Source organism: Theobroma cacao, chromosome 5 (assembly GCF_053813885.1).
Source record: "Theobroma cacao isolate CCN51 chromosome 5, ASM5381388v1, whole genome shotgun sequence".
Classification (NCBI taxonomy): domain Eukaryota; kingdom Viridiplantae; phylum Streptophyta; class Magnoliopsida; order Malvales; family Malvaceae; genus Theobroma; species Theobroma cacao.
This window is the reverse complement of record NC_142643.1, coordinates 40,799,322-40,821,247: the sequence shown is the minus strand read 5'-3', so window position 1 is coordinate 40,821,247 and position 21,926 is coordinate 40,799,322. Positions and strand designations below refer to the sequence as shown.

Genomic DNA, 21,926 nt, shown 5'->3' with positions numbered 1-21,926 from the left:
AGTATTACCTACCATGCTATAACGCAGTAATCCAAGTAATGAATTAATATTTTTGGAAGAAAAAGATGTGGCAAAGATGGAAATTGATTTCGTCAAATTACATATTTGGCTCTGTTCTTTGCATTTGAGTTTTCATATATATAAAATATAATGGTGCAAAATGCAAAACTAACAAGGTTCTTGATTGAGTCCATCCTGCCTCCTCTAGGAGCATGTATGCCAAAATTCTTCATTTCCTTTATCATTTGGCCTTTCTTTGCTCAGTTGCATTTGCCTGTGTTTTGACTAGATAAACTTGTTAACTATATTATTTTCAAGGACAATACAATAAAATCTATTGACAGATCATATCCCATCAATAAATTTGTACATTGGGTGAGACACTTGAATGCAGAAAAGTGACCAATCTAAACTTTTTTTCCCACTATATTGTCCCAAGACCAAAAAGGAAAAAAAAATCATGGGTACCATTAATAAAAAAGATAAAGAAAAGCAACAAAACAAAAACGGTTCTAACACTATTGAGAAAACTTGGTTTCTATTTTCTATTTGAAAGAAGGCACTCGCTAAGCAAGAGAAAAGTCAATTACAAACCAATATAATGGTGCCTACTGCTTTGCTTTTCCCTCCTATTTCTCTCTCACGCATAGCTCATTCTCATACATACAGATGCAGAAGCAAAGAACACATCATCAAACCATAAACTTCAAAGCCAAGGATAGTGGGAAAGAAAGGAGAAAAAGAGGCAATCTTTGTTAACCTCAAATCAAAGAAAGAAACGGGGGAAAACAAGCAAGAATGCACAAAACCTAAAAAGTACCTACAAAATATTTGGGAGCTGTGAATCCAATCTCTGCTGCAACTCCTTGATCTTCATGGAAAGCTCTGTCTTCTGCTCCTTGTAGCTCTGCAACAAGTATTCCTTTCCTTCTATCACTTCTTTTAACTCTCCTACTTCTCTCTTCAGCATCTCAATTCTCTCCCCATCCCCCCTTCCCTTTTCAGGGGAGCCCGAGTTGCTTTCCCCATCAAGATACCCATTGGCATGGCCGTTCCTTATGTCAGGTGGCCAAGCTGTAACTGTTGTAGTCTTCTCATTCATGCTGACATGTCCTACACAATGATCTGCAATTGCTTTCCTCAGCCTTTGGATTTCTCTCTCGGAGTCAAACAAGTCTCTGTTTGACGCATCCAGTTGTGCTTGTAAATGACTTGAGTGTGCCACTTGAGCATTCAGTGAATTCTGCAGCTCCATAATCTGGTCCTGCATCTCCAAAATCATATCATCTCTTCTCTTCAATTGTTGCCTTAGTTTCTGTATCACTTCCCGTTTGCTGAATATGTCAGAGCCTGATTCAGAGACACATGGTGAATCTGAGCAGTTAGAATGATGGAATGGCTTTGGAGGTAACTCAAGGCGATCAGGAGATGATGCCCACATAACACCATTATCCTTGTTGAACTCAGACGTGGGAACTGTCACCAGAGGGAGAGCAACTTCAGATTCGGGCAGCATCAGGCCATTTGGTGGGTGCTTCTCCCCTATGCTTTCAGTGCCTGTTTTAAACCCAAACTTAAATAAGAAACTAACAGGCAAAGGAAAATATTAAAACACCCACGCTTTAGCTATTACTATCCAAACAAACAAATCATTAGAGTATGAATCTAGAACTAGCCAAAGAAAAATTTACTGATGAACGGGAAGAACTCAAGTGCTATAGCAAACTCCAAGAGGCCCTTGTCTTGCAAGCATATTGTTAGCAATGGAAATAAAAATACCAACCTCAACATTTCAAAATTATGTTGTTCTAACTTCTTGGTTTTTCTAAATTACCTGTGTTAGACACATATCAACACCTCAGGGCTCAAAGTTGGTATCATTAAAAATTTGGAAAAACTGAAGCTGCCAAGTATTTGTACTGGAAAGCAAGCAATTCAAGATAATGGAGAATCTGTAAAAGCTCTGTCCTGAAGGTAAATGGGACATTGTTTCTTCCCTTTCCGGCCAATATATGACTACTAACACTGAAAAAAGACGTTTTTTTCTTCACTATCATTTCCAATCACATGCTCCCTTAAGGTTTGACCACTATTCATCTTTGCCTCCTCGACCAAAAGAATAGCGCAAACAGGAACACTGAATGCTAATTAGCAACCACATTGATGAGATATTCCATGTCTCACCACTATGAACTTCTGATGATGTCCTATTTCCCCCTACTCGCCGCATCTATCTCTCTCCCCCCCACCCCCCTTTATCCCCAAAGGAAAAGAGAAAAATATCAGGCTTTCATGCCAGTGCTCCCAGTTAAAATCCCCACCCCACTCCAAAGATCCAAAGTAAAGAATAGAAAGAAAAAAACCTAAAGCAGTTGCTTTTATATATAACCTTTGGACAGCTCAAATTACAAAAAAGCCACATCACACCTGAAATGCAGTTGAAACAACCATCATCTTCTTGGGTAAACGAGAACATATTTGAATGTAAACGGCAACCTGATAATCTCCTCCTGTCAGAAGTTCCATGCCCTGTAACAAACTCTAAATTAAGCAGCAGTTACATATTCAATACAATTATTGGAGCAGTAGATATTAGTATACCTTTCAAGCTAGTAGTAGCATTGTCCTTTTGCTTTGTGTCAAGTGCCTGCTTCAGCTTGTAACCAAGGCGGATTGATAAGGTACTTAGTAAGGCACCACCAGCAATAAGAATCCAATTTGGCCCCTCACCCTGAAAATTTTTTGACTTCTGACCCCTAGATACCCGGCCACTTCTTGTATTCATTTTAAGAACAAATGAACGGTCAGAGCGGTAAACTCTGAATCATCCAAATATGACCTACAGTCACATGGCACCAAAATGCCATTACTATCCATGTTGAACAAAAATTAGGTGAAATAGCATCAAGACAGTGGGAAACTGTGCAGGGTCCACTATCTTCACAAGAAACAAAAGGTTCTTGTGAATTGAATGTGAACCAAAAACATTAATTTAAAAATACTTAAATTGAATGGCTTTTTATTTTGAATTAGATCTTTAAATAAGAAACCAATATCCACCCTCCAGACATGTCACAAACTTTATAAACATAATAGATTGTGGCATGGTAAAAGGGTATCCCTGGCTCTTAAAAGCATAAGCTTTGTCACAGATCATAAAACACATCCAAGGGTAGAATTAAAAAACCTTTCAATAATGTACACAATATTCCCATCATGCTATACTTATGCAACAACCTGACCAACAAACAATGCAATTAAGCTGCTCAACTTACAACAGAGCAGGTTGGCCTTGCTAAGCAAAATAAGGATATGGTTACTGCTATAAAAATGTTGAAAACGAAAATATAAGCATGTGGAACATCTTAAGCATTAGTCTGACACGTGCCAAACCCATATAATAATGCTTAAAGTTTTATAGTTCTCCCTGATTTAGGCAGCCAAGTAGTTTATGAACACTATATAATATCTTAAAAACAGATGAACTAGATGATGTACACCAAAAAAATCAGCATCCCACCAAAAATATACATGAGCAAGAACACAGAGTAAGTTCATCATTTATAAAAGGACAATTCAAGCTCTATCATTTCGAATTGGTTTTTGGATTTAATAATAAATCTTAAGAGATGTCAATCATCCAATCATAACAAAAGTAGACATGAAATGACGGACACTTATTTCATATTATCCTAAACTAAATGAAAGAAAAATCTAATTGTTCTAAACCAACTCATCCGTTACATAGAGTTTAGGTAAAAAAACTAAAATGTACCATTAAATAAGATGGAAAGAAGCAAAGGTAAATCAGTAGAGAGTGCATATGTGAGATTAAGTTAAGACCAATTTGCCTAAACGCTACTACGAAGCAAAAAAAGCATTCACATTTCTACAAACGGCGCAAACTTGTCTACATAAACTCCAATTTCTACACATTAATGAAATCGAAACTCCAAATTCTAATACCAATAACATTATAAAATCCCAAGCTATCCATTTTTAAAACTTGAAAAAGGGTATTAACTTCTTTCATTAGCTCACATTTCTCTTAACACCGCCAATATTTGAGTTTGACGCTTAAAAACCTGTAACATTTTCATTATAATAACTGAACCAATTAAACATATAACACCCAAAAAATCCTAAGGCAACTAACTAAATGTTTAACCCCCTTTTTTTTTTCATTCTTCTCCTTCTCTTAGTTATTAATTCAAGAAAGAAAAAGCTTCCAAATCGTACAAAAACAAACTAGCATTACCTAAATAAAGAAAAACTGCAAAATGATCGAGCAATCTCAATCGCCAAAAACTCGATATCCATCAAAAGTAAACCAAAAGAAAAAATGGATGAGCCAAAAACACAAACCTCATTCAAGAAAAACTAGGGTTTCCTTCGACTGGATTTCTCCTGAAACTCCCCCACGGCGTCGTTTTCGACAAGTATTTCCCTCCGTCACTATTCACTCCCTCCCTTTCTCTGACCTCTCTAGAAATGACATGTAGAGAGGGTTTTTCAAATGGCGGCTTTTGGCCGATAGATGATTTTCATTCTTTCTTCTTTTTTTTTTTCCCCTATTTTTTGTTCAGTTAGAAAATAAGAATAATTTTTTTAAAAAGAAATAAAAAAAAGTAAAGCTAGGGAATTTTGCCACGTCAGAAAGACACGTGTCGGCTGTTACCTTCAATTGTTCCGTTTGTTTCTGTTGGAGTTGTTGCTTCCAAATTTTATTAATTGCAGAAAGAAAATCAAAAAAGAAAAGGACAAACAACTTGCCTCTGAACTCTGAAGGATTTGGCTGCTTTATTTCATAAAGGCAAAGTGATTGGATGTGTCTGTGGACCAACAGAGCCAAAAAAAAAAAAAAAAAATGAGTGTACTTCACTCCAAATATAAATTCTCCAACACGTAATGCGCATGTCTTCAAATTGGTTAATCACGACTAATTTATTTTGTGACAATTCAGATTTAACTTAAAATAATTACACTCTAAGATTTCTATTTTCTTTTTCTCAAAACTATATGTCAAAAAATTATTTAACGCATATTTTTTTCTTTTATTTTGGTGAACAGAACATACCACTTTAAGATATGTCGTAATAATTCACGAAATAAATAATTATTTTATAAAAAAATAAAAAATAACTATTAATAGTTTACTAATTATCTCCCACATTTAATCTTGATTTTCCAACAATCATTTATGAATTTTTTTTTCTAAACTTTTCATGTATAATTGAAATTAAATATTTTATACTTAAAACGCATTACTAGTTAAGTTTTTCAAGAATTTTAAACAATTTATTAAGAAGAAAGCGACAGACAACAGCTAAAAATTGCACATTTTGCATTAGAACATAGACATATATCATATTTTGTATACTGTTAACGTTATTTTTTTTTCTTTTTTTCCTCATTGTTATGATAAGCACAAGCAATAAAAAGCAAAAGATGAAAATGAGGTTATTGTCTTTTCTATCTTTTTGAGCGAGGTCTAAATTTAACAAGAAAATATCAAATAACAGAAAAACATCTTTAATATGGTGTTTTTAAACTTGATAATAATAATAATTGAAGTTATTATATTTATATTTTATTATTTATTATTAAATTAAATATTTAAGTATGTTATCAAGTAATTGACATTAACTTTATCTCCCAAAAAAAAAATTAATGGCATTAATTAAGGTTAGAGCCCCCCAACCACAGATTCGGTGGAGGGAATGAGTTAAAGATATTTATTTTATGGTTTGCACTTTTGTCACTCACCACTCGAAAAGGGTTTTATTTTTTTTTTCCCCCGGGCTTGCAGCCGCACTGATGGGTAGGTTGGTATGTGGTTATTTGTTGAGGAAATTTCTGGCTTTTCATTTACGGTGTGAGGGACATTTTCGTCTTTCAATTTTAAATGGAGGTAATTTCGGCCTTCATTATTAATGAAAACAGGTCGATAATTTTTTTTTAAAAATACTTCCAACTCATGGCATTGATTCTCAGTAACTCTCTAGGCTCTAGCTAGTGTGTGTCTGGTGAGGTATTAATTAATTTAGGATAGGGTTTCATTTGTTTTAATTTTGTATTAATCGGGTAGTCAAAATGGAAGGATTACAGCTTCCTTCGGCATTCATCTCATACCAAAATAATTTCTCGGGAGTTGAGGCGTCTTGTCCTTATACACCCAATTAGGAAACGAACCTTTTCCTTTTTTGGTTTGTTTTGTTTTCTTGCCTTCTTGATAAAACTACCCAAAATAATCCACACAGTTCAACGAATCCTTATCCAAGATCGACAAATTGGCTGTTTCAGTCCATGTATATGCCTGCCTGCATATTTCAGCTTTGCCCGATCCCCATTATTTTTTTTTATTTGCAAAATTTCCATTTTTTTCCATGTTCATTACGAATTTTCATACAAATTTCTTGCTGTTTCAGTCTCTACCCCTTTTTCCTTTCATCCTTTCTAAAATTTAGTGATTGCTTGGGTGTAGAATGGCTGAAAAAGTGATTATGTAATCCCCCAAGAGAAAAGAAACGAAAAGAAGTGGCTTTGTGGGTCAGACAAGGTTGAATATAAAAGCCTGAATCAAGATTTATTAAAGACGAAATTTTACAATTCAGCATACATTTTATCGGTTGATTGTTGCTATTCTAAGAGCAATCAACAGTTCCAGAAATGAGAGGAAACTGCAGCCTCCCTTATTTTTGTAAACTTGTAATGTAAACAGGGTGACAGACACCCTTACTCTGACCTGCAGTTGAAATATGAATGCAGTAAAATAATGGATTTTTCTCCTCCACCGTCTACCAAGATTGAGCGCAGCAGCATCAATACACTCCAAACATTTGGTTATCATGCTGATTTACTCAGGTTTTTGGCAGGTAATGACAGCAAATTTGATCACGCCTTTCTTGTATCCTTCAATCATCACTGGCATCACCAATGCTCCTTTTATGGTTTTTAATCCTAATCAACTCAAAATAAACCAAAATTAAGAACAACAAAAGAAGTTCCCTTCCAAGTTTTAACCCCCAAAAAGACAGAGGGAGAGAGAAGAAGAAGAAAAACAAGGCTAAACGTTATTTCCCCAAAAGTGCAAGCATATGTGTGTGATGCGAGTATGGAACCAAACCTAGAAATCAACAAAAACTGTTAAATTCTTCTTCCCTTCACTTCAAACAATTGTGATAAAGGAAAACTACCTTTATATACATATATCTAATTTACTCATATGCTCCTATCAGCTTGCTTAAAAGAGTAATTGTCAGGAATATTAAAAATTGCAAGTAATGCTAGGCTTCAGTACCACTACGCAGCAGCGATGTGAAACCCTTCCATGTCAATGCTGAGCGTATCACTGCTGGCCAAAATGGGGCAACATGCTGAGACCAATCAGCGGCCTTTATATCCTGCATTGGTTACAAGTGCAAAAGTTAACTGATTCCTCAATAAAGTGAGACTCAGAGACCTGACTGCTAAAAATACCTCATCCGCTCAGAGTTTTAGTCACTCTCAGTTGGGAAGATTAACTAGTTTATTTTCATCATACGTAAGTCAACTATTATATCTCATCAAAAGGTATACAAGCATTTGAATTGAATTGAATTGAATTGAATGAATCATCAAATTCGAGCAACGGTTTTAGCCTATTCAAGGAAGTAATTACCTGGAGAGATAGGGACTGAAGTAATTTGACATAATCAGCAGTCGAACACCACTCTGGTAAATAATAAGCATTACATATCCTGTTTAGCAGCTTTTTCTCCCACGGCTGCAAAGACTCTTCAGAGGGAAGGAGATCCCTGTGGCACCATGTCACTATTATTATTTTGCCACCAGGAGCTGCAACTCGCACCAACTCATTAACAAACTGCCAGTTTCGAAAGCAGAGAAGAAATTAACATACCATGCCATATTATTTTCAAAAAAAAAAAGAACATAACAAGTCATATACAATAACAAAAAATTGTGCTAATAGTAAATTCAAGCATGAATGCCAGAGTTCCATCCAGCTCGACAAATCAAACTTAAATGTAACATATTAATTGGCCAAACCTTAGCTTTGTCGGGCATGTGTTCTCCGCTTTCCATAGACCAAACTAGATCAAATTGCCCATCAGGGAATGGTTGCTTTAAGGCATCTGCAACTTGAAAAGAAACCTGCTAATAGGGCGCAGTGTTATATTAAGCATGTAGAAATATTGAGCCATCATTCCATCAAGAAAACTAAATATTTGCATAGATCACATACACGTTAGTGGCATGGAGAAAAAATTCACTTAACTGAAAACTATTATGAATTGATATTAATGTTGTGAATATAAACTTTCCTTATATATGGAAAGGAAAAGAAAAATAAAGGATTAAAATGTAGGGAACAGAAAGTTTTGCACATACTCTGTCTGCTAGTCCTTCAGCTTCAGCAAGAACATTGGCCCTTCCAGCTTGAACAGGGCTCAAAGTAATGCCTCGGCATTTTGCTCCATATTTCCTAGCTAGGTATCTAGAGCTGCCTCCTATCCCACACCCAACATCAACTATTGTCTTGGGCCGTTTTGCTGGGTCGTCTGAAAGCCAATTCAGAGGTAAAATCAATTATTAGAAGTTCATCTTCATTCATTTCAGCCAAGACGGACCTAGGGCCATCTGTAGATCCAAAAATTTTCACATCTACAATAATTCCTTTTGCTTGAAACATCCTATTTTTCACTTCAACAAATACCAATGAAGGTAGACCGTATGCTAGACCTATGCATCCATTTTGAACTCAAACTATCATTAAACTAAATTCATCAAGGGGAAAAATATTAACAGAGATTAAATACTCTCTCCAGTGCCATTGTTGCCATGATCTAAGTTTTACCAACACAAAAAAATCTGCATGTACAGGATGGAGCAATCATGCCACGGTAAAGAAACATAACTCCAAAACTAATGCAAAATGTCAAATTAAGACCATCAATTAAGGCTACAATTGGTTGTTACATTCACTGCTTACCTTTTCTTATTTATTACATTTGCTTTCAAAAAGTTACAGAAAATCAAAATTATAGTATTTGATTTTAAAAAAAAAAGCAAATGACTAAAATACAACATCGATTTTAACATGATTATTGCATATAAAAGTAAAATCTTTCATGTTGTTCTCCCAAAGAAAATTTTATTTTAATTTTTAAAATCTTCCAAACATGTTTTTTACTATTTACTGTCAACAATAAGAATTAAATCATATCAAAGATGGGTATATGTTAAAAAGTCAATTCCTTTGGTAAAATAAATTCACCTAAAACCCCAAAAAAAAAACATATTTGAAATGGTAAAAAGGATACGTTCAATTTGAGCCAATCTAAAGGGAGACAATCAATTAAAATTTGCACCCAAATAGAAATAGTACTTCATAGCCAATTCGGCCACAGAGTTAAAAAAGAACGACCCTGGGATGGCCCACCCGTAGATCGACATGTCAAATCCGAAAACATATTTGCCTAACTATTCAATCAATTTTGCTGCGGTCAAAGACTCACTTACCCGATAGGTTTTAATAAACAGAGATAATGAATGATGTACTCTATTCACGAAAGAGAATGTAAGAAATTAATTTATTTATCCAAAAAAGCATAAATAATTCAAAAATATAAGGAAACAATTAATTCACTAGAATATTTCCCAAAACCATTAGAGAGGTTCGATCAATTAAATTTTAGACAAATATTTACAAAAAGTATGAACCGTATACATGTTTTACTTACAGTAATTTTTTCTTTGAAAAAAGGTTGAATAATTATTTTTCTTTTAATTAATTCCTCATAAATAGCTGTCACTCGTCACCAGTGTCTTAGGTTCTTTTCTTGAGGTCCAGATGCTGACATCATCAGTTTTCACGAAAAAACGCTAAAATCCAACAACAAAACCAGCTGTCCAATAGAAAACCGACGCGTCTATAAAAGTACTAAACAACGAACCCGATATTCCGGCGAAACGGAGCGATTCTTCGATCATTCTGATCTGGGCGGATCGATTATCCGAACCCGAAACGTTGGAATCCGGGTCATAAAAGCCATGGTGCATATGGTCACCCCATATGTCTTCCCAAAGCCCAGACGACTCGTCGTAAAACTCCGCTATCCCATCGCGCAACGCACTTCCGTCGGACGTGGTCGAGGCAGCCGCGTTCACACGTATGGACATGAAGCGTGCGGGGGATTGGCAGGTGCGGGAGGAGGAGAACGAAACAGAAGGGCGTCGTACAGGAGGGCGTTGGCACGCGCGAGGGAAGTAGGGGAGTGGTGAGTAGGAAGCTTGGAAAGCGGAAGTCATTTATTTATAGGTAAAGTCGTCCTTGTTCAGTTATGGTGGTGGCAGTTGGGTGATTTCAGGAGTGTTGGAAGGGTACAAAGGAGAAGAGCGTTGGGGAAAGGAGTGGGGCGTCGGAATCGAGGAAACGGCGGACAGTGTGGACGAATGGAAAGAAAGGAAATGGAATTATGTTGTACAGCATGTGGCGAATGGAATAGTGAGGTTTTGGGGGATTTTCTGTTTTTGATGTGCTTATTTTTCCACCCATTTTGGATCGAAATTACTTTTTTTTAGAAATATTAAAAACTTCAAAAATATCAGATTGCTTTTAAACCATTATTTTTTTAGCTTCTTTTTTGTGAAATCACATCAAATTATAATTATAATCAAATATTATATTTCATAAAAGAAACCATTTAAAATATAAACTAATTAACAAATCAACATATAATTAAATAAATTTCACATAAAATTAAACCAAGCTCACATATGATGACACTTGAATTTCATCCCTTCAATACATTAAGCAAAAATCTTTGAAAGCATGTCAATATTCCTACTTTCATTTGGCAACGTAACCATGCCTCATCGTACAAAATATTTAATAATGTTGTACAAAGGAGGGAGATTTAAAAGTGAAAGGTACTGTTTGATAAATTGGAAAAAAAAAATCAATTCCAAAAAAATTAAGTGCTAAATTTTTAGTTTCCAAAATTTTAAATATTGAATTTGTCATATTAAATTTGTTTGGTATGCAACTGAAAATTAAATATTGGGTAGATTAATTTTTATTAAATCATTTGTAATATATATATGTTTTTATAAGTATTTTGCACTGAAAATGGTATTAATTTTTCTTTAAATAAAATTGACTTAATACATACATTAATAAATTAATAATGTCAATATCACTGCCTAAGTTTGAATTAGGAAATATTAAATGCCACCACCTCTATACACGGGGTATCTATTATGTAAGGTCCCACATCCCAACAACATTATATGTGGAAAATAGTTTGAAAATTTTATCAAAATCATAAGATTGAGATATTAATTATAAATTAGGGGTAAATAAATAAAATTTTTATCTACTAAATCAAAACCCTCACGGTCATCACATATAGTATAGCTAGTAACGAAACGCAATAAAATAATTAATATGATTAAACTCATAACCAAAAATAAACTAAATTGGACACATAAGACAAACATGTAACTAAATACTTTCATTAATGAGATTATAAAGTACACATATTAATTAAATACTATTAAAATAGCAACAGCTAGAAACTAATTTCCAATTAAAAGTGTATTTGATGAGAATTAAAAAATTGGGAGTAAAATTTTCTTAAACCATTATTGGTAAAATTGCCAAAAAAAATATAAAAATAAAAATAGCACAAGGGTAGCATGATTTTGATATTGATTGAAAAAAAAAACAAACCGTGTCAAGTCGTGGCAAAGAACATACCATGTGAAAAGGGGTGACACTCAATCTTTTCTATCATTATATATAAAAATAAATATTCAAAGTAATTATTATATTTTGAAAATTAAAAATTTACAGAAAAATTTTAAGACTTAAAGTTAAAGATAATAACAATAATTAATGGCCAGAAAACGAACTTAGATATGATAAGGTGTTGCAAGCTGACCGGATTGCAAGTTTCCTGTAGAACTTGCACACTTGTGACGTTGACGGTTGAGTGTGGTGACTGCTTACACACCCGTCAAAATATCTCCCATCAATCTTTCACAAAAAAACAAAAGAAAAGTGGGCAATTTGAGCTACAGCAAACTTATAATATAAATATAAATATATATATATATATATATATATACATATACAAAAATGATATAAAATTAATGTTATCGTATTATATATAAGTGTGCGCTCACATGCACGAGATTAAACATAAGAATAACTAAAAATATATTATCTATTGAAAGAAAAAACCTTCTACAATATTCTAAGAACAAAAAAAAAAAAAGAGATATTTGGACTAGCAAAATGAATATATGCATAGGCCATGCAGTGAGGGTCGATCGTATGTTTTCTACTGTTAAAAATATTATCACATTTATTGTAAGACAGTATGATTATATTGAGTAAGGTTATTGTCTGGTAGGAAATATTGGCTGCCATAATTAATATTAATGCATGGCATCATGGCAACCACCTCTGGATAGCATATTCTAATTTCACCTTTAAGAAAAAAATAACATATGAGAGATTAATGAGATTGGAATATTGGACTTCAATCATTTTTAAATCAATTTTGAATTGTTATTTTTCATATCTCATGATACAATATTATATGTATATTAAGATTACTAAATATATTATATGATTTTAGGTGAATTAATTACTGAATGAATTATACATCCACATCCTAAACATTAAATTTGTTTCTAAAGAGAATTATAATTGTTAAAATTTAAACATTATTTTGGGGATTTAAAAAAATTAGATTTTAAGATATACGAGACATAATTTGCAAGATAAATAAAAATTATTTTACATTATATACATAACTTAAGATCTATAAATATCAAAAAAGAATTGGTAATCATTTAAAATTTTGATTATTTATATGTGATGATAATCAGCTGATTTGATGCAGCACTTGGATGATTGTGAAATTTTTTTTTTAAGAAAATCAAATTAATAATTATTTATAATAATTATTAAAGATAAGTGCTTGAAAACAATATATTAGTGTTTAGGCATGTTTCACGTGATGTAATAAAAAGATGGTGAGATCCGATTCTGTCGTAGTAGAAGAAGAAAGAAAATGGTAGTGATGATGGTGAAGGACATGCAAGCAATTTTGGACCAGAATTTAGTCCTAATTTCCAATTAAGTTGCAATCATGTCATTACGAAAGTAATTAATGTTTTAAAAAAATATTATTTTGGGAATTTAAAAAAAAAATAGATTTTAAGATATACGAGACATAATTTGCAAGATAAATAAAAATTATTTTTCATTATATACGTAACTCAAGATCTATAAATATCAAAAAAGAATTGGTAATCATTTAAAATTTTGATTATTTATTTGTGATGATAATCAGCTGATTTGCTGTAGCACTTGGACGACTGTAGAATTTTTTTTGAGAAGAAAATCAAATTAATAATTATTTATAATAATTATTAAAGATAAGTGCTTGAAAACAATATATTGGTGTTTAGGCGTGTTTCACGTGACGTGATAAGAAGATTGTGAGATCCGGTTCTGTCGTAGTAGAAGAAGAAAGAAAATGGTAGTGATGATGGTGGACATGCAAGCAATTTTGGTCCAGAATTTAGTCCTAATTTCCAATTAAGTTGCAATCATGTCATTAAGAAAGTAATTAATGTTTTAAAAAAATATTATTTTGGGGATTTTAAAAAAATAGATTTTAAGATATATGAGACATAATTTGCAAGATAAATAAAAATTATTTTTTATTATATATGTAACTCAAGATCTATAAATATCAAAAAAGAATTGGTAATCATTTAAAATTTTGATTATTTATTTGTGATGATAATAATCAGCTGATTTGCTGCAGTACTTGGATGATTGTGAAATTTTTTTTAAAAAAATTAAATTAATAATTATTATAATTATTAAAAATAAGTACTTGAAAACAATACATTGGTGTTTAGACATGTTTCACGTGACATGATAAGAAGATAATAAGATCTGATCGCTTCGTAGTCGAAAAAGAAAGAAAATGGTAGTGACAATGGTGAAGGACATGCAAGCAATTTTGGTCCAGAATTTAGGCATAATTTCCAATTAAGTTGCAATCATGTCATTAAGAAAGTAATTAATGTTTTAACAAGGGGATGGGATGTCCCTCATACACTCCTTCACACCAAAGTAAGATATTTCGACATGTAGCTCTACATTACGGATTGGTGTTGTACCGTAACACGTAACTTGAACAGAAGTCCGATATTTCGACATTTAGCTTTACATTACGGATTGGTGTTGTGCCGTGACACGTAACTTGAGCAGCTTTTCACAAAACCTCTCAACACAAAAATATCTCCACAGCCATAATCCATCTCCACCATCCACTGTTTAGCCAGTACAAACTAATTTCAACAAAACAGAATAAGGTTCCTTACGTTTTGTTTTTTTGTTTTTTTTTTTTAAATTTCCTGAAAATTGTTAATATGGCAAAATGAAGTTGATGTAGGGTCCATGCTAAGTCAAAATGTCAAACATGTAATTTATTCTCATTAGGGAACTTGAAGAAAACCATTTAAGTGATGTTGTTCAAGTTTTTCCCAAAACTAATTTTTGCAATCTTTTTCATTTACCTGTATTTAAAATTTAGTCCTTTTAATAAAGTTATTATCAAATCAGCATATTTTAAATTTTATATTTGACCTTGAGCCCTTAAAGAGGGTCCAATGGCCAGGGCCATGCTGAGGATTTTTGTTTAGCTCATAGGCCACAGCTGTAAGGTCTTTTTGGGCCCATGGCGGGAATCTTCACCATCGTTCCGTAGATTTGCGTCTCCTTTTTCTTTTCTGTTCTTGAACATTAAAATTTTAAATTCAAACCCTTAAGCTGTCTTTCTAATAACTAGGTCAAGAAAGGGTGTCCTTCTTCTTTGAGGGGAACATTCCAAATCAAAGGAGGGTCTTTTTCCATTATTACGGCAAAATTTGTGTGGGTTTCAAAGGCTGAACGAATGGCACAAAGTGCTTCACAAAATCAACTTAGGCTAATCAAAAAGTATCAAACACGTTTATATTTGGCTATTAAGAGCATCACGTGGCATACTAGTCAAGGCCCCACATAATAATGTGGAAGAATCTCTTTTGAGGGACAACTAAAAAGCAGTGCATCAGTTTATGTTGGCCACGTGACAATTGTCGTTATCAAACTTTCTTCATCACAGCACAACCTTGTATTCTCTATCGGATAAGGACTGGGGAAATTCCTCATAATTACTCATGGAGGAACCAAACCAAACTGCACCTTCATTTATGTCCAACAAGAAGCACATGCTAATTCTTCTCTCTCCTTTTCCAATTACCAGCATATAATGATTCAAACTAGAACAGGGGTATGAGCTACTTGTAGCAACCGGGATGGAAATGTTATGCATTTGCACCAACAAGCATAATTCCTTCACATCCATAAGTTGATGCCTTGTTAAATAAGTTTCAAACCCGAATGAAGAAGGAATCAACAAAATTTTCATCCATCTTTTCGGCACCACCTCATTAGAAGAGGAAAACGGCACCGCTTAAGGTGAGTCCTGACTGTTTTCTCATTTGATATGGACATCAATTGCAACAACAACAACAACAACCAAAGAAAAACAAAAGAAAGACATCTCATTAAACAATTAATGGTACTGCATAACATGCCAAGGATCATATCCCAAATGTAATCAGCTGAACAAATTATAAATAAAGAATAAATTAATAAATTTAAAAATTTAAAACATATATCTTGATACCATATTTGCTATTTGAAATTATGAGAAAAAGTTAAATGATGCAATAAATAGTATTTGAAAAAATAGAGATATTGAGATTTAATTTTGAAATTATCGTCTAGATGATCAGAGAAAATTGAAATCATTTTAATTTGTCTGAAATTATTTAAAAGGTATTATTGTCAAATAATATCAAAAATTAACTTAAAAATAATTAAAATTATAATAAAAAATGTTTTTGAATTGAGCTTATGAGGAGAGACATTTTTCACAATTTTCACTTTTTCTTCCCATTTTCAATATGAATTTTCATACAAATTTCTTGCTGTTTCAGTCTCTACCCCTTTTTCCTTTCATCCTTTCTAAAATTTAGTGATTGCTTGGGTGTAGAATGACTGAATGCCCAAGAGAAAAGAAAGGAAAAGAAGTGGCTTTGAAGGTCAGACAAGGTTGAAAATAAAGCCTGAATCAAGATTTATTAATGATGAAAGTTCGACAATAGAGCATACATTTTATCGGTTGATTGTTGCTATTCTAAGAGCAATCAACAGTTCTAGAAATGAGAGGAAACTGCAGCCCCCCTTTATTTTGTAAACTTGTAATGTAAACAGGGTGACAGACACCCTTACTCTCACTTGAAGTTGAAATATGAATGCAGTAAAATAATGGATGTTTCTCCTCCACCATCATCTACCAAGATTGAGCGCAGCAGTATCAATACACTCCAAACATTTGGTTGTCGTGGTAATTTACTCAGGCTTTTGGCAGGTAATGACAGCAAATTTGATCACGCCTTTCTGGTGTCCTTCAATCAGCAATGGCATCACCAATGCTCCTTTTATGGTTTTTAATCCTAATCAACTCAAAATAAACCAAAATTAAGAACAACAAAAGAAGTTCCCTTCCAAGTTTTAACCCCTCCAAAAGAAGAGAGAGAGAACAAGAGAAACAAGGCCAAATGTCATTTCCGCAAAAGTGCAAGCATATGCATGTGATGCAAGTATGGAACCCAACCTAGAAATCAACAAAAACTGTTAAATTCTTCTTCCCTTCACTTCAAAGAATTAAAACTATTATTGCTGAGATATTTGGACTAGCAAAATGAATATATGCATAGGCCATGCAGTGAGGGTCGATCGTATCTTTTCTACTGTTAAAAATATTATCACATTTATTGTAAGACAGTATGATTATATTGAGTAAGGTTATTGTCTGGTAGGAAATATTGGCTGCCATAATTAATATTAATGCATGGCATCATCGCAACCACCTCTAGATAGCATATTCTAATAATTAATAATTATTTATAGTAATTATTAAAGATAAGTGCTTGAAAATAATATATTAGTGTTTAGGTGTGTTTCACGTGATGTGGTAAAAAGATGACGAGATTTGATCACGTCGTAGAAGAAAAAGAAAGAAAATGGTAGTGATGATGATGAAGGACATGGAAGCAATTTTGGTCCAGAATTTAGGCCTAATTTTCAATTAAGTTGCAATCATGTCATTAAGAAAGTAATTAAAGTTTTAACAAGGTGATGTGATGTCCCTCATACACTCCTTCGCACCAATGTAAGATATTTCGACATTTAGCTCTACATTATGGATTGGTGTTGTACCGTGACACGTAACTTGAACAGAATTCCACAAAACCTTTCAACACAGACTTCTCCACAGCCATAATCCATTCGTACACCCTTCACCATCCACTGTTTAGCCAGTACAAACTAATTTCAGCAAAACTGAATAAGGTTCCTTACGTTTTGTTTTTTTGTTTTTGAAATTTCCTTAAAATTGTTAATATGGCAAAATGAAATGAAGTTGATGTAGGGTCCATGCTAAGTCAAAATGTCAAACATGTAATTTATTTTCATTAGGGAACTTGAAGAAAACCAAACTAATTTTTGCAATCCTTTTCATTTACCTGTGTTTTAATGAAGTTATTACCAAATCAGAATATTTTAAATTTTATATTGGACCTTGAGCCCTTAAAGAGAGTCCAATGGCCAGGCCCATGCTGAGGATTTTTCTTTAGGTCATTGTCCTTCTTTGAGGGGAACATTCCAAATCCAAGGAGAGTCCTTTTCCATTATTAAGGCAAAATTTGTGTTGGTTTCAGAGGCTGAACGAATGGCACAAAGTGCTTCACAAAATCAATTTATGGTAAGCAATAAGGTATCAAACAAGTGGCATAGACATCAAGGCCTCACATAATAATGTGGAAGAAAGGGACAACTAAAATGCAGTGCCGCATTTTATGTTTGCCACGTGACAATTGTTGTTATCAAATTTTCTACACCACAACAAAACCTTGCATTCTATATGAGATAATGACTGGGGAAATTCCTCATAATTACACATGGAGGAACCAAAACAAACTGCACCTTCATTTATGTCCAGCAACAAGCACATGCTAATCTGTCTCTCTCTTTTTCCAATTACCAGCATAAAATGATTCAAACCAGAACAAGGGTATGAGCTATTATATAGCAACCGGGTTGGAAATGTTATGCAATTGTACCAACAAGCATAATTCCTTCATTTCCATAAGTTGATACCATGTTAAATAAGTTTCAAACCCTAATGAAGATTGAATCAACAAAGTTTTCATCCATCTTTTCGGCACCACCTCATTAGAAGAGGAAAACGACACCGCGCTTAAAGTGAGTCCTGACTGTTTTCTCATTTGATATGAACATCAATTGCAACAACAACAACCAAAGAAAAACAAAAGAAAGACATCTCATTAAACAATTAATGGTACTCAATAACATGCCAAGGATCAGATCCCAAAGGTAATCAGCTGAACAAATAATAAATGAAGAATTACATATATATAGCCAGCAATGCCTATTGGAATTACTGCCACAGAGAAAATACCTCTTCTCTAAAGCATGATCAGATCTAGGATACACAAGACAAATTCAACATATAAATAAATAAAATAAATAAAATGGAGCAAGAGTACATTGACATACTAGTAAAACAGAACTAGGAAATACCACTGCACTGCGCAGATTTGAATTTAAATTGCATTTAACTTGTTTTTCTCCATGTACTCTTGCTTCTCATTCAGCCAAAGATCAGCAAACTCACAATTCTTCCATGCGTCAAACCATGGTCCTCCACGAGTATAATGTACAGCTTTAGGAAACGTTGTTGAGTCATTCTCAACAACCTTGTTATGCCCTTCGAGGAAGTTCCACACAAACGGGACTGATCCAATTTCATCATCTTCAAGCCACTGAAACCTATGAAGAAAAGCACCTGTTTGCGTGTTCACAACCTCTGGAGTCAACCCCTTGTTCTTTGGATGGCCACAATTGTACAACACCATAGAAGACCAATTCTTCCTTGGATACACAGTCTGCACTGCACCATCCATTTTTGTTGTCTCTTTCGGGGAATAGTCATGATGAACACACATGATTGCGTACTTATCATCAATCAACTCTGTTAACTCCTTGATATCAGCTAAGTAAAGGAAATCACAGTCAACAAACATTGCCCAACCATCATAATTTGCCAAGTACGGTGTTAGGAACCGTGAAAAGGAGAACTCAGTGCTCTCCAACTGACCCCTTTCACGCCAATAAAGGCCTTTTTTCCTAAGATCTGACTGAACAATGGGTGTGATCTCAACAGGAATTGAAGAACGCTTTACGATAGAATGCTGACAGACCTCATACGCTAGATCTTCACGTGGATCATAACCAACGAAAATCTTGAAGGTTTTGCTTACATTCCCATTGCTAGTCACTTGGTGAGCATTGCCATTAGCCAAAGTCATTTTAGCAAGCAGTCGTCTTCTACAACAAAAATCTGCACATTTTTTATAATTTATTTCATTTCAGTTAATCCGGTAATGTCCATAAACTCACATACTCGACATCTTGAAGAAAAGGAAAAAATTTTAAAACAAAATGAAAATATTCTCTTTTCTTGACTGCAATGGGTAGTTTTCTCAGGCCAATTATAAAGAATATGACCATGAAATTCTAATATTGATGTTTTTCACTTATTTTCTACAGCAGAATCTTGGAAAACAGACATAACCAAGCCAGGGAGTTCAAGAATTGGGTTACATTGGAGATTAATTATGCATCTACTAATCTAAAAAAAAAGCGTCAAAAGCGTCAAACTTGAGTAAATCTAAAGCAAAAACGTTCATAAATCAAACGAAAATAGATTGCATTAATCCAGTGCTTCCAATAAATTAAACAAAACATAAACAAATAAAACACATAAAACCCAAATTAAAAATCAGAAAAACTGTCCATAAAATCAAAGAAAATGTGACAACATTAACAAAAAAAAAAAACCATCAGATCAGCAACATTATCCGCTTAAACCCAGAACAAGAAACAAAACAAACCCAGTACAAAAAAATAAAAACCAGAGAACCCGTATAGCAAAAATGAAGAGAAGGAGAAAGATTACCTGGGAGACTGAAGAAACGTGGATCTTGAAATTCTTGACAATGGAGAAAGAATAATGAGAAAAATAAAAGATTCTAAAGAATAAAGGAAAGGGGGTGCATTTACTTGGTGATTGACTCCTGCAAGACTATTTATAGAAACGGGAACTTGTATTGTATTCGAAATCCTCGAACTAGATTTGGTTCAAAGGAGATTTTTAGTGAGAGAGATTTGCCTTTGAGTGTAGGAGCGAGGATTTAGCGGTGAAACGAGCCTATGGTTTTTATATAGCGGAGGGAAACCATTTATTGTTTTTCCCTGTTGACGGGCGAGGACATGAGTACAGTGTACAACAATTCGTACTTTTCCTCCACGTGGCCTTGTCAGCTGGATATTTATTCACCGATTTACCTTTTCTTTTGACGCATGTAAATTTCTTTCATTTTTTGTTTTTTTATTTATGCCTACTGAATTAAGAAGCAGAATATTTTAAATCAATTGGCAGTTGCCGACACTATTTAATAAAATACGTAAAAATCCGAAACTAAATGATAATTTCATATAAAATCAAAACTTCTCTCTACGTCTATCCTTCTCTCTATATATATCTGTGACTTTGTGTACTGCACATGTACTAGTGGCATTTCGCTCTTGATTATCCAAAAATAATAATTTATTTATTTTTATGTTTATAATTAAACAGACACTGTGTAAACATTTAAGTTTGTATATATATTTTAAAAATTTTACTATTAATTTATAAAATAAATTTTCAAGTAAAAAGATATGTGGTACTCTTTCATAAAACTCACGTTCAAGGGCGGAGCGCCCCTTTACAAAGGGGGTTTAAAATTTTTTATATATTACATATATTTTTTAATGAGTTTTAAAATTATTTTTTATTAAATTATTAATATAATATGTTATATTTTATGGCTTTTAAAATAATTTTTTATTAAATTATTAATATAAATAATAAATAATAAATGATCATATAAATTTATTTAATTTTAAAATTTTTCCTTTTAAGTTTCTTCATACTTTTTTTCATTTTTTTTCTTTTTCTCTTTCTCTTCTTTTTTGTCATTTCATTGTGGAATTACAAAAAAATAAAAAAATTTTATCTTTTTTTTCTACTATATTATTATTATTATTATTATTATTTAATTATATTCTATTCTATTTGATCATATATTTTAAATTTTTATAAATTTTCTTTTTCAAATTTCTACAAATCATCTACTATATTTTTTTTGTTATATAATTCTATTTTCTACTTGTCATATTTTTTTATTATGTATTCTCAATGATTTTAATACTTAAAAATTAAAAAATTATTATGTAATTCTCCAATATACATTGTAGCGTTACATTATTGATTGTTACTTAAAATTAACATTGCATTATTGATTGTTACGTAAAATTTTATTTTTTTTATTAATCTTGATTATATAAGATTTTTTTTTATATGCTTTATATTTTATATTTAGTTAAAAAAATTATCTTTGAGTATTTAATCTTTAACAATATTGATTATATAAGAAAAAATTATTAATCTTATATATCATATTTAGTCATTTATATTTTATACATTATTCTTTTTCATTTTTGACCCTTGCTCATGCTCACATTATATATATAATATAAAAAAAAAAACATAAAAAGATGAACAATGTCCTCTTTTAGATAATTTCTTTTATATACTATATTATTATAATATATATTAATAATAATATAAAAGTTTTGATATAATCGAATTAATGGATTT

General features: G+C 32.7%; 3 protein-coding genes across 5 annotated transcripts; all 3 read right to left on the bottom strand.

Moving 5' to 3' along the window:
* Positions 1-65: 65 nt before the first annotated feature.
* LOC18599603 (uncharacterized) lies at positions 66-4,589 on the bottom strand. Of its 3 annotated transcripts, none has more exons than XM_018129824.2 (5): positions 4,366-4,589; positions 2,602-2,839; positions 2,428-2,529; positions 825-1,557; positions 66-285 (listed from the first exon to the last, which is right to left on the bottom strand). In XM_018129824.2, the coding sequence occupies exons 2-5, from the start codon at positions 2,783-2,785 to the stop codon at positions 261-263; spliced, it is 1,044 nt and encodes a 347-aa protein (XP_017985313.2). In that variant the 5' UTR covers positions 2,786-2,839; positions 4,366-4,589; the 3' UTR covers positions 66-260. The 3 variants fall into 3 exon arrangements, with proteins under 3 accessions (XP_017985313.2, XP_007029707.3, XP_088662487.1); XM_007029645.3 differs by having other exon boundaries at positions 66-274; XM_088806361.1 differs by lacking the exons at positions 66-285; positions 4,366-4,589 and having other exon boundaries at positions 522-1,557; positions 2,602-2,800.
* Positions 4,590-6,560: 1,971 nt separating this feature from the next.
* G-TMT (gamma-tocopherol methyltransferase) lies at positions 6,561-10,506 on the bottom strand. The gene is made up of 6 exons (XM_007029644.3): positions 9,957-10,506; positions 8,392-8,561; positions 8,050-8,154; positions 7,661-7,864; positions 7,301-7,403; positions 6,561-6,960 (listed from the first exon to the last, which is right to left on the bottom strand). Exons 1-6 carry the CDS (start codon positions 10,309-10,311, stop codon positions 6,857-6,859), a joined length of 1,041 nt encoding a protein of 346 aa, XP_007029706.3. The 5' UTR covers positions 10,312-10,506; the 3' UTR covers positions 6,561-6,856.
* A 7,957-nt stretch (positions 10,507-18,463) lies between these two features.
* CDI (Nucleotide-diphospho-sugar transferases superfamily protein) lies at positions 18,464-20,436 on the bottom strand. Its single transcript, XM_007029643.3, has 2 exons — positions 20,181-20,436; positions 18,464-19,562 (listed from the first exon to the last, which is right to left on the bottom strand). The coding sequence occupies exon 2, from the start codon at positions 19,528-19,530 to the stop codon at positions 18,766-18,768; it is 765 nt and encodes a 254-aa protein (XP_007029705.3). The 5' UTR covers positions 19,531-19,562; positions 20,181-20,436; the 3' UTR covers positions 18,464-18,765.
* Positions 20,437-21,926: the final 1,490 nt, after the last annotated feature.

Coding starts and splice junctions, on each gene's coding strand:
- CDI (XM_007029643.3), bottom strand. CDS start 19,530: ATGACTTTGGCTAATGGCAATGCTCACCAAGTGACTAGCAATGGGAAT.
- G-TMT (XM_007029644.3), bottom strand. CDS start 10,311: ATGACTTCCGCTTTCCAAGCTTCCTACTCACCACTCCCCTACTTCCCT. Junction 8,155..8,391: donor CTGAAGGACTAGCAGACAGA/GTATGTGCAAAA, acceptor CCCTATTAGCAG/GTTTCTTTTCAAGTTGCAGA. Junction 7,865..8,049: donor ACATGCCCGACAAAGCTAAG/GTTTGGCCAATT, acceptor CGAAACTGGCAG/TTTGTTAATGAGTTGGTGCG.
- LOC18599603 (XM_007029645.3), bottom strand. CDS start 2,785: ATGAATACAAGAAGTGGCCGGGTATCTAGGGGTCAGAAGTCAAAAAAT. Junction 2,530..2,601: donor TGCTACTACTAGCTTGAAAG/GTATACTAATAT, acceptor AGTTTGTTACAG/GGCATGGAACTTCTGACAGG. Junction 275..824: donor TCACAGCTCCCAAATATTTT/GTAGGTACTTTT, acceptor GTCAAAACACAG/GCAAATGCAACTGAGCAAAG.